The 12937-nt window shown below is 45.0% G+C and overlaps 1 protein-coding gene and 1 pseudogene across 1 annotated transcript in view; both read left to right on the top strand.

Annotated features, from left to right (window-relative positions):
* The window catches only part of LOC108934006 (class I histocompatibility antigen, F10 alpha chain-like), a 35373-nt gene that overhangs the window by 11875 nt on the left and 10561 nt on the right, over nt 1–12937 (top strand). Inside the window, exon 2 of the mRNA XM_029259998.1 lies at nt 6485–6509. Within this exon, the coding sequence (XP_029115831.1) occupies nt 6491–6509 (19 nt within the window). The 5' untranslated portion in view covers nt 6485–6490. The remainder of the gene's footprint in view (nt 1–6484; nt 6510–12937) is intronic.
* LOC114912558 (BOLA class I histocompatibility antigen, alpha chain BL3-6-like) lies at nt 1882–9622 on the top strand (annotated as a pseudogene).

Raw genomic sequence — 12937 nt, 5'->3', positions numbered from 1 at the left:
CCAACTGCAGTTCGATTGTTAAACAGGGAATTCCAGAAGTGAGGTTTTAGACTGTATATAGAGATTTTAAACTTTGACTGTTATTTATTTTAATTTTTTTAACTGTAGGTTAGGGTGTGTACTGTTTTATGTGAGTCTAATGTTGTGCACTGGCCATGTCATGGTGTCCAAAACTAATTTCCCCAGAGAGGGACAATAAAGTATATTCTATTCCATTCTGTTCTATTATTCATTGTACATGTTTTTATTTAATTCCTTTTTGTTCTCTTTTTATAAGTTTATTTTTCTCTTGGACGGTTGTGTGTTGCTGTTTTATGTAACTGATCACCATACTGTACAAAGTCCTAGAAGAAGAGGGAGATGGGATATCTGGTAATGTAGTGGTTATAGCTGCAGGCTTTGGATGCAAAATGTCGCAGGTTTGATCCCCACTTCTGGTAGTAGTATCCTTGAAACACAAAGAGAACATGCAAACTACACACAGTCTGAGTTTATGTGTCAGTGAAGGCACAGCACATGTCTCTTGTGATCCACCGCTTTACAATAGAGGAGAACAACTCATTTGAAAAACATTTGTGATTTTGCTTTTGTAAAAATAGTGTCGTGCTTCAGCATATCTTTACACTGAGAGGAAACATATTTCAAAGCCACCGACCTCAGTTCTTGAATAAAACTCGGCAAATGAGAGTTTGAGCAAAGCAGCTTCTCTCTGCGTACACATCCCTGGAGGCCGACAACAGCAAACACATGAGCTGAAGAGCTCTTAACGCTTCGTCACATTATATTGATACGGTAGCCCCAGCTGCACTGAAATATGACAACTTATACAAGTGAACATGTAAAGAAAAGTAAAGAAAAAGCTGACATTGAAAATACTTTCATTTACCGTCATAGTGATATGACTAAGGGGGTGCGGTGGCGCAGTGGGTTGGACCACAGTCCTGCTCTCCGGTGGGTCTGGGGTTCGAGTCCCGCTTGGGGTGCCTTGTGGCGGACTGGTGTCCCGTCCTGGGTGTGTCCCTTCCCTCTCCGGCCTTACGCCCTGTGTTACCGGGTAGGCTCCGGTTCCCCGCGACCCTGTATGGGACAAGTGGTTCTGAAAATGAAATGAAATGAAATGTGTGATATGACTACTGGCAGGTCGTGTTTCTCTAGTGCTTTACACTGATTTTAGCCTTTGCTCACATAACACATAACTTCCTCTAAAGATGACATGGTGCCGCAATAATCTCTACTTCACCGACTTGATTTTTCCTGGTTACTTCAAGTTGCTGAAGATTATTTTAAACAGTGCTGCCTGCCTGACTTTATGATTGCACATTTCTTAATCTTACACACTAAAGAAATAACATAAAGACGGCACAGGTGTCAATTTTTCTCTCTCAAGCCTGATTCATATAGGATAGAAAAAGATCTGATGAAATGTGATGTCAAAAAGCTGCAAAAGGAGAGAACATTCGAAAGGGACAAATGACGTCTAGCAAAGTCCAAAATATTTAATTATTGGACCCCATTTACACACCGCTGGAATTTTTAAATCTTTAAGAATCTTTGTGAGCCAGTAATTTGGGTGGTGAAACAGATGTAATAAAAAGAGAACAACATGTTCTGTGTTTTTCCTCCACATCTCACTGAAACACACTTCAGACCATTAAAAGGACATGTACATTAACTATAGTACAGTATATCACAGATTGTAATGAGATGTTTTGAGGTGTTTGAATTGATTCTTCTTCTTCTTCTTCTTCTTCGTATTATTATTATTATTATTATTATTATTATTATTATTATTATTATTATTAATAATCTGGACTGCGCCATGTTACACACTGACCGCTAGAGGCCAGTATAGTGCTGTATTTGACTACGCGGCACCGTTTATCGGAACCGAAAGTGAAAGAATTTTGTGAGGGAACAATTGCGCGTATATCGGAAGATGTTTGAATAACAATAAGAAAAAGAGCTTTTCCAGGTAAGATCACTGTTTCTTATTTGACCACACGATCAAACATCAGTGTTAAATGTTCAGTAATGTTTCCTTCACCTCATTTCTACAAACTGTTTCTTCATCATTGGAGTTGGTAGCAACTTGGGGCCAACAAAGTGACATATGTAGCAAAATGAGATGCAAAGTGCGAGTTCTTTTGTGCGGATATTCAGGTGATAGTTACAATATTTCATGAACTACTAAGACGGTGGCAAAGCGAAGAACAGTGACGTCACGGGGGGGGGGTGAGGGGGTGCGGACCGAAATGACTGCCTATACAATTTTTGTACGATGTCTCAGCAGAAATGTATCATTTTGTGTAAAAATATCCCTGTAGTCAGCGATAAGAACAAAACAATTTTTCGTCCATGTATCAATATACGTACAAGGATAAAACTCTGTGCTCATTTACTTTTGAACCTTCTAGTCAGTGCTCTCGCTCAGCGCTCTCATTAATTATTACCCAATTACAATGACGCTTCGAATCACGTGGTTTCATCTCCACGCGCTACGGGCATGCGCTGTTGTTTTCCTCGATGATTTTGTCACGTTTCCTGGTGTTTTAGCTACAGTATTGTGGCAATTACTACAATGTCAGAACCTATATCGGTAACGTTAAAATAAACATAATTTTGATGTAGTTCTTAAAGGTTTGTACTTCCAATTTTATTGTTTTCTTACCAAATTTCCAAGTTTTAAACTTGGAACATCTATGGGTGGAGCCCATTTGAGACTCACGTGACTGGGGTCTCTTAACAACCCAATAATCACCTGCCAATTAGAGGATGTTATTGAAATTAACCTGGGCGGTGTCCTGTTTTTCTACAATTAGCAGTACTTAACTACCCATTAATGGCCAGAACCACCAGACCCAAGGTGTAAATGGGTGGGAAACTTTTTGGGGATAGACGCTAAAACTGTATTATATATGGTTGATAAATAATTGTGTCTCGGTCCACTTCCCCTGTTCAGAGAGGAGTTTTCCAGTTTTACATAGATGGCTTCCTTCACTCCTCTTTTAAACCATCTGTCTCCTCTGGCCAAAATATGTACGTTGTTATCCTCAAAAGAATGTCCCTTGTCCTTCAGATGTAGGTGGACTGCTGAGTTCTGACCTGAAGAACTAGCTCTCTCGTTTAAAACCAAAACTCCCACCAGTGTTTTAGAACTGAAGAAGCCACTTGGATGAGTGGTGAAACGTTTTCAAGAAAACTCATGCAAGTCCAGTTGCCTTTGTTTTAGCTTCATTTTTTTAGATTCACCAGAAATAGCAGTTATGGTATTTTGTAAGTGCGAAAGGGTGTGTGTTACGTATTCCAGGATGGAGGATCTGCCACGAACCTGTGGGGTCACAGCCAAAAGAGGCCCTTCCGCAGTGGACTGAGCACGCAGCCCTGGGGGCCCCAGTGCTCAGCGTGGTGGTGTTGGAGATAGTGGCCCCGATCTGGACTGATTGAGGTCTCCCAGTCAGGAAGTCTAGGACCCAGTTGCAGAGGGAGGTGTTCAGGCCCAGCAGGTTCAGCTTTCCAATCAGGTGCTGAGGGATGATTGTATTGGACGCCGAACTGAAGTCTATGAACAGCATTCGAACGTACGTTTCTTATGTGTCCAGATGTGTGAGGGCCAGATGGAGGGTGGTGACGATGGCGTCGGCTGTCGAGCATTTGGGACGATACACGAACTGCAGGGAGTCCAGTGAGGGGGGCAGCAGAGTCTTGATGTGCCTCATGACGAGCCTTTCGAAGCACTTCGTGACGATGGATGTGAGTGCGACGGGACGGTAATCGTTGAGACAGGACGCTAAAGACTTCTTCGACACGGGCACAACAGTGGTGGCCTTGAAGCACATTGGAACAACAGTCCTGCTCAGGGAGATGTTGAAGATTTGAATGAGAACATCTGCCAGTTGGTTTGCACATCCTCTGAGCACTCTGCCAGAAATGTTGTCTGGTCCAGCAGCCTTCCATTGGTTGACTCGGCATAGAGTTTTTCTCACATCAGCCGTGGTAAGACACGGCACCTGGTTGTTGGGAGGAGGGGTGGTCTTCCTCGCCGCCACGTCATTCTGCGCCTCAAACCGAGCGTAGCAGTCATTCAGAGCATGTGGAAGGGAGGCATCACTGTCACAGGCAGGTGGTGTTGTCCTGTAGTTGGTGATGGCCTGGATGCCCTTCCACATGCACCTCGTGTCGCCACAGTTCTCAAAGTGACTGTTGATTCTCTTGCCCTGTGGGATCTTTGCCTCTTCGATGGCCCGGGACAGTTTGACCTTCGCCATTCGTAGTCTTGTCACCTGCTCTGAAGGTGGAGTCTCGGGTCCTCAGCAGCACACACACCTTCACAGTCATCGTCATTTGTATTAATCAGAGTCACTTCTGTAATTGACTGGATTTTCACATGAACAAAGACTATGAGTAATAAAGATGGTTTTGGACTAACAGTCCAACGTGTCAGTAAGGACTAGTGGAGACTCAACATGTCTCTGAATGTCATACAGTCTCTGGTTCTCTTCAGGGAATCACTCTATTGGTGGGACTTTTACCACAACAGCTTACACTGTTTACTCACTTACATTTACCCTATTTACCCATTTAAACAGCTGGGTGATGTCACTGTACAATTTAAGAGTAAATATGTTACTCAGTGGAGCCACAGTAAGAGGTTGGGATGTGAACCCACGTCCTTTAAGTTAAGAAACAGCAGCTGTAACCAGTATTCCATCTGCTAGTCCTGGTGCTGTATTTGTTGTTCAGTCCTGTTGAGTCAACGGCAACTCTTGTTGACCACATGTACAGAGTTCCTCCAGAAAGTTCTGTCCTCCACTTGTGTCCTTTGTGTTGAGAGGAGGGAGTCCACTGGTAGTGATTGAGTCTATTCATGCAGTCAAAGTGGTTATTATTATTAGGGTAGTATATTATATGATAGTATATTAATTCCTGTGTGCCTTTTCTATGTAACAAACAACACACATGTACAATATAAAAAACTTAAGCTATTGGACTAGAGTTATTGAATTACACTTTTTAATAATTCTATTCTTCCTCACATTCACATTGAAACACCCAAAAACTGCTCTCCATAAAGTGAATGAAGCACTTCTTTGATGTATAACAAACACTTCCTGAATATGCAGTAGTGACCTGTGTAGAGACTCAACACACACCTGTGCAGGTAGAGTTTCTGCTCATAACCAGAAATTGGGGATGTAGTGGGGAATCTACAACTGGTGGTGTAGTGGTTAGAGCTACTGCCTCTGAAACCAAAGTGTGCAGGTTTAGTCCCTGCCTTTGGTTTTAGTACCCTTGAGAAACACGGTTACCCTCCAGTAAAAATGGCTAAATAACCTTAATGTTGTAAGCTGCTTTGGTGAAATGTGCTCGCTAATTGGGTGAATACAAACTGCTGTTTACCATATATGAGACCTGGGTTCTATTCCCAGCCAATGCAAAGTGGCTGTAAGATAACGGTTACAGTTCTGTCTCATTTAAAACTTATTCAGTGTTTTCCAGAAGACAGCTGGTACCTTTAGAAACTTGCAAGTTTGAATCCCACCTCCAGCTGTGGTGTCCTTTAGCAAGGTACTTACCCTGAATTGCTGATGTAAAATTATCCTGCTGTATAAATGGGTGAATAATTGCATGTTTCTTTAGAGAAACGTGTCAAATAAATGTATAACCTGAAGTGAAGGTGTTGTTCCAGGGACGGAGGAAGTGGCTTCGATCTCTGCTCAGTCTGTGTGGAATTTGTATGTTTTTTCTTGTGTCTACATGGGCTTCCTCCTAGTGCTCTGGTTTCCTCACACAGACTTACAGTTCAGGTGAATTGGTGAATTTAAATTGCTCTTACTGTATGAATGGGTGTGTGTGCTACCCTGTGATGGACTTGTGTCCTGTCCACAGTGTACCTCCAACCTTGAACCCAATACTTTCAGTTCACCACGACCCTGTTCATGTAAATTGATTATTAAAATTGTATGAATTTTCAGAGACTATATACAATGTAGTTTTACAGTATATAAACATAAAAATGTAGAGGGCAGTGAAACATTCTATATGAATGCATAGATCACAGTGAAAGACCCCTGTATGAGACACCATTACTGACCATGGAAATTCACTCAGGATTTACATTTATTTCTTTAACTGACACTTTTCTCCAAAGTGACTTACACTGATTTACCTTTTATTCAGAACCGCTTGTCCCATACAGGGTCATGGAGCCCAACCCGGCAACTCAGGGCATAAGGCCGGAGGGGGAGGGGACACACCCAGGACGGGACGCCAGTCCGTCGCAAGGCACCCCAAGTGGGACTCGAACCCCAGACCCATTGAAGAACAGGACTGTGGTCCAACCCACTGCACCACCGCACCCCCTTGTGTGGTAGTACTAGTTCAGACTAATTTACCTGGTTTGTTTCACTAACAACCAACGAATTGTCTTCAAGCTACACAAACCCTACAGCTGTTCCCTTTGCTCTCACTGTTTTATGTGCTTTAGGACAAAATGAGCAGCAGAGACACGGTTTCCAGCATCATCATCATCATGAAGGTACCTGCAGTGGTGCTGTTGATCCTGGGCTCTGTTCACCTGGTCACTATGGGTAAAGTACTGAGTTTTACTACACTGATATGACTACATATAGTGGTACTGAGTGTATTCACTAACAAACACACTTCAGCATCAGTATCTGAGTTTGTCAAAAAAGTCTGTATACAACCATGATTCCACAGATATAGCAGAAGGACATAAATTACATGTGATAATACACACACACACATTTTCAGAACCGCTTGTCCTATACGGGGTCGCGGGGAACCGGAGCCTACCCGGCAACACAGGGCGTAAGGCCGGAGGGGGAGGGGACACACCCAGGACAGGACGCCAGTCCATCGCAAGGCACCCCAAGCGGGACTCGAACCCCAGACCCACTGGAGAGCAGGACCCGGTCCAACCCACTGCACCACTGCGCCCCCTTTGTGATAATATTGTTACAATAAAATTTCATTTCAGTATTTACATGTAGAATGCATTTTTTGTGTTCTTGTGGAATTATGATGATTGCAATTAAAGTATTGATAAAAATTTGAATTTTTTTTGGATGTTTACTTCAATATGTAAATTGTTTGAGATAAAATTATCTGAAATATTAATAAGATGCTGTCTTTCCTAAAACAGACTCCCACTCTCTCTCACTGGAGGGCACATATATATCTGGAGAGACACAGTTCCCAGAGTTCACTGTGGTACTGTTGGTCAATGATGTTCCTGTGGAATATTATGATAGTGGCATAAAGAAGATTGTTTCTCGGAGACACTGGAGGGTAAATGACTCCATACAGGAAACTGATCTCAGAGATTATGTGATTGCAGACCTTTACACTAGCCTGCAAAACTCATTATTTACTATGATGAAGCACTCCAATCAAACTCAAGGTGAGCAAACTGTTCATCTGAAGTTCTTCTGAGGTCCTTCAGGAAACATATTATTGGTGTTGAATGTGAATTCATAACCTAAACTGAACAGTTATCAGACCTTATATATATATAGTTTGTATTAGATAAATAAAAGACACATTGATTATGTCTAGTAGAGGGGTGCCGGGGCGCAGCAGGTTTGGCTGAGGCCTACTCTCTGGCAGGTCAAGGGTTCGAGTCCTGCTTGGGATGCCTTGCAACGGACTGGTGTCCTGCCCTGGATGTGTGATGTGAACATCATAACTTCCTGTCTGTGTTTGTCTGGTTTCTACAGGAGTTCATGTTTATCAGAGATTTGCAGCCTGTGACCTGGAGGATGATACACTGAGTAGATTTTTTTGTTATAAATGCCTATGATGGAGAGGATCAGTATCAATATGATGCCCTCAGTCATACACAGAAAACCCTTGTGCCAGAGTTTGTTTGGAGCAAAGTAAGAAGTGACATCATAAAACAGATTTACTTAAATATCTTCACACCTCTGTGTGTGAGGACACTTAGGAGATACCTGCAGGAGGACAAGAACATACTGCTGAGGAAAGGTACAGTACTATGATGACAGTGAAATGAGTTATGTTGAATATGGGACATGAATTCCTCATCATTCATCAGTGACAGCTCTTGAGCAGGAAGTCCTCTTTCTGACCCCACAGAGCGTCCCAGACTGAGGGTCATACAGAAGACAGAGCCACACAGCGGAAGGACACAGGTGAGCTGTGTGGCCACCGGCTTCTACCCCCGACGCGTCAACGTGACCCTGCTGAGGGATGACCGGCCCGTCCCAGACCGGGAGCTCACGGGAGGAGAGGTGCTGCCCAACGGAGACGGGACCTACCAGCTGAGAAGGAGTCTGAGTGTCAGTGAGGAGGAGCTGAGAGAGAGACACCGCTACACCTGTACTGTGTCGCACCTGAGTGTGGACAACAAGCTGGACGTCAACTGGGGTAAGACACCTGTACGCATGTACTGTATATGATTTATGATCTATATGAACCATGTGTGTCTGTGCTCTTTGTTCCAGAACCAGAAGCTCCTGCAGACCCTGTGCTCATCAGTGCAGTTCTCATCGCTGTCCTGGTTCTCACTGCACTCATCATCACAGCCGTTGTCGTCTGCAGGAGAAGAAGACACATTGGTAAAGATTTGTTGCCCCCTTGGATCAATTCAGTAAAGACATTCTTACTAACATAAGACCACTGAAGTTTTTCATATTTCATGATACATCAATATCGCTGTACACCTTAATTCAGTACCATTTGTTTTTCAGGTCGCCAGAATGACCGACCAGCTGTGCGATACACTGCAGGGCAGACGGAATGACTCGGTGTCCCACTGCATGACAGGACTCTGTACACTGACACTTACACTGGGACACTGTACACCTGTATGGTAGGACAAACTTTTACAGCCAGAAGGCCTGGATGTCTTCATACCATGGTCCCAGATCCATCTTGGGTTTGACTTCGTTACAGCACCAGATCAGCTGTGTGATGTCTCACCTGGGAATGTCCAGTCTGAGTGTGAAGAAGTGTGGGACATGAAGGACACCCCATTCACATCATCGTCAGTAGTGTGATGTCTCACAGCAGTGCTGAAGGTTGATGATGAGATTTTCATCATCATTTTAAAAGTCCAGGTAATGAAATTTCTAAAAGAAACAGCTTCTGGATTGTGAAGTACTTGCGTCTAGTGTCCTGCTGCTTCACCCCCCGATCAAGACACGGGAACACAGCTGTGGGAGGTTCACGTGAGCAACAGCTGCATGGATCTCTACCAAAGAGGAGTGGAAACAGTGGGAGGTGATCTTCGCTGAACCAAGGCAAATATGACACTGCTGATGAACTCCTGAGCTCCACCTGCAACACTGACTGGTTGACTGGTGTTACAGGTGTTGGGCTGTGGTTCTCGTCTCTTCAGAGGACATACTGTACGGTGCAGTGTGGACACACTCCGTTCTCTTCCTTCCTTTTCCTTCAGACGTTAGTGCTCGACCTGTGGGACGACTTAAATTAACTCTGGAAGATTTGTTTGACTCTTTGGAAATCCACAGAACTGCTGCATGACCACACCTGCTATACACTGTTACGCTTTCCTTCTGAGCTCTATTATGTACCTGTATGTATCTGCAGATTCTTGGTGCGCCAGGTTTCTCTGTGTGTTGTGCGCTCTCTTCTCTCGTGTTGTTCAGCAAATAAAAAGAGAAATCGTGTGTAACCGTTTACGTTTTTCTCCAGAATAACTGACCATGTTAATCTGCCTGAAATTATTGAGCAATTTGGACAGGTGGGTAATTTCACTGGAGCAATTTTAGGGGGAAACACCTTGCTCTGTCATACTGCAACAGTATGTGAGACTTGAACCAGAAAGGGAGCAGTTCTGACCAGTACATCATTGGCCACCCCTGATCACACATTGTTTATTGTGCAGAAAGAAAAATAAAGCTGTGACCTAATGCCCTCCTTACCCAATACTCTACTCCATTGTTACCAAACTACACATAAATATGTGGAACAGAAAATGGAGAACAGTGTAGAACCACCGAGTTCACTGCTGCACTGAACCCCTCCCTGGACTCCATTCATACTGATCAGAATGAAAGAATTTACAAATGCTTATAACAAGCTTTCTGTCCATATGTCTGGACAAAGTGACATGAACACATTAGAAGGTAAAAACACAGTAAAACTGCCCCAGTCCTCAGCTGTTCTCTCCTTAATGTCACTTCTCCAGTGCTATGGAAGACATCTTGTTTAGTACCGGTGCCGAAGATAGCCATCCCATCTCACCCCAGTGACTTCAGACCAGTTGCCCTAACATCACATGTTATGAAGGTACTGGAGAGACTGGTGCTGATGCAGCTGAGACCACAGGTTAAATCTAGTCTGGACCCTCTTCAGTTTGCCTATCGGCCTCGTGGGTGTGGATGATGCCGTTGCTTATCTGCTGCATGGAGCTCATTCACACTTGGATGGTAGTGGCAGCACTGTGAGGATCATGTTTTTTGACTTCTCCAGTACCTTTAATACCATCAAACCTCTTTTGTTGAGTGAGAAGTTGCTGGGGATGGGTGTCGGTGCATCTACGGTCTCCTGGATCTCTGACTATCTGTCAGACAGGCCTCAGTTTGTACGGCTGGGGAGCTTCCTGTCTGATGTTTTGGTTAGCAACACAGGAGCGCCACAGGGAACTGTTCTGTCACCATTCCTGTTCACTCTGTACACCTCTGATTTTCAGTATGATACTGAATCATGCCATTTGCAGAAGTTCTCTGATGACTCTGCAGTGGTGGGGTGTATTAGAGATGGACAGGAGTTGGAGTATAGGCACCTGGTGGATAAATTTGTGGAGTGGTGCAGCAGGAATCATCTGCTCCTAAATGTCAAGAAGACCAAGAAGGTGGTCGTCGACTTCAGGAAGACAAGAACTGCAGTCAGACCCATAAAGATCCTGGGGGAGGAGGTTGAGACTGTTCAGAACTACAAGTACTTTGGTGTCCACTTGAACAGCAGTCTGGACTGGAGGGACCACACTGATGCTGTGTAGAAGAAGGGAATGAGCAGACTCTATTTTCTGAAGAAGCTCAGATCTTTCAATGTGTGCAGCAAGATGCTGGAGATCTTCTACCAGTCTGTTGTTGCGAGCGCCATCTACTTTGCCGTGGTCTGCTGGGGGAGCAGCATCAATGCCAGAGATGCAGGCAGGGTGAACAAACTCATCTGTAAGTGTGGTGTTTTACACCAAGAACGAATCCTTGAGAGTTTTGTAAAAGAAAGGTTCCTGCCGGCCTGTAGGCTGTAAGTTGACAAAGGATAATTGTTATTGGTTAGTTCCTAAAAGAAGCGGGAACCGTTATTGGGGGCACTATATATAACGGGGGCTTTTTTGCGTGAACGCAGATGAGGTTCCGCGGTGTGAAGTGAGTTTGTGACGCGAGCTACTGTTCTTAATAAACTCTTTGTTTGCACACTTCAAGTGTTCCAGTGCTTTGTTTCAGGGAAACCTCCAAAGAACGGTGTACCTTCCTTTTCGGACACCACAGTAAGGCTGGCAGCATCATTGGACAGAACATGGAGACGTTTGAGTCGGTGAGGAATAGGAGGTCACTGAACAAACTGCTCTCCATCATGGACACTCCATCCCACCCACTTCACAGCACACTGCAGAGACAGCGAAGCTTATTCTCTAATAGAATCATTTAGCTCCGCTGTCATAAAAAACGGTTCAGGAAATCATTCCTACCGTTCACAATAACACTGTTCAACGGCTCACCTCTGTGTGACAGATGAACTATTCAACACTATTGTTAGTTCATTTTGTTACTACTTCATAATGATTATATTACCATTCTGCATAACTTGCACTATATACTGTTACACTACTTGCACTACATACTGTTTTGATTTATTTATTTAAATACATCCATCCATCCATCTTCCTCTGCTTTTATCCGGGGCCGGGTCGCGGGGGCAGCAGTCCGAGCAGAGTCCTCCAGACTTCCCTCTCCCCACACACCTCCTCCAGTTCCTCTGGGGAAACCCCAAGGCGTTCCCAGGCCAGCCGGGAGACATAGTCTCTCCAACGTGTCCTGGGTCTGCCCCGAGGTCTCCTCCCAGTGGGACAAGCCTGGAACACCTCCCCAGGGGAGGCGTCCAGGAGGCATCCGGAACAGATGCCCGAGCCACCTCAACTGGCTCCTCTCGATGCGGAGGAGCAGCGGCTCTACTCCGAGCTCCTCCCGGGTGACTGAGCTCCTCACCCTATCCCTAAGGGTGCGCCCAGCCACTCTGCGGAGGAAACTCATTTCTGCCGCTTGTATCCGCGATCTCATTCTTTCGGTCATGATCCAGAGTTCATGACCATAGGTGAGGGTAGGAACGTAGATCGACCGGTAAATTGAGAGCTTCGCCTTACGACTCAGCTCCCTCTTCACCACAACAGACCGGTACAATGACCGCATTACTGTGGACGCCGCACCGATCCGTCTGTCAACCTGCCTCTCCATTTTTCCCTCACTCGTGAACAAGACCCCGAGATACTTAAACTCCTCCACTTGAGGGAGCAACTCCCCCCTAACCCGGAGGGGGCAATCCACCTTTTTCCGACTGAGAACCATGGCCTTGGATTTGGAGGTGCTGATGCTCATCCCCGCCGCTTCGCACTCGGCTGCAAACCTCCCCAGTGCACGCTGCAAGTCTTGACTTGATGAAGCCAACAGAACCACATTGTCCTCAAAAAGCAGAGACGAGATCCTGCATCCACCAAATCAGACACCCTCCGTTCCCTGGCTGCGCCTAGAAATTCTGTCCATGAAGATAATGAACAGAATCGGTGACAAAGGGCAGCCCTGGCGGAGTCCAACATACACTGGGAACAGATCTGACTTACTGCCAGCAATGCGAACCAAGCTCCTGCTCTGGTCATACAGGGAACGAACAGCCCGTAGCAGCGAGCCCCGAACCCCATAATCCCGAAGTA

This window comes from Scleropages formosus, chromosome 18, assembly GCF_900964775.1.
Source record: "Scleropages formosus chromosome 18, fSclFor1.1, whole genome shotgun sequence".
NCBI classification, from domain to species: Eukaryota; Metazoa; Chordata; class Actinopteri; order Osteoglossiformes; family Osteoglossidae; genus Scleropages; species Scleropages formosus.
Note: the sequence above shows the minus strand (reverse complement) of the source record. Positions and strands in the feature narration are given on the sequence as shown.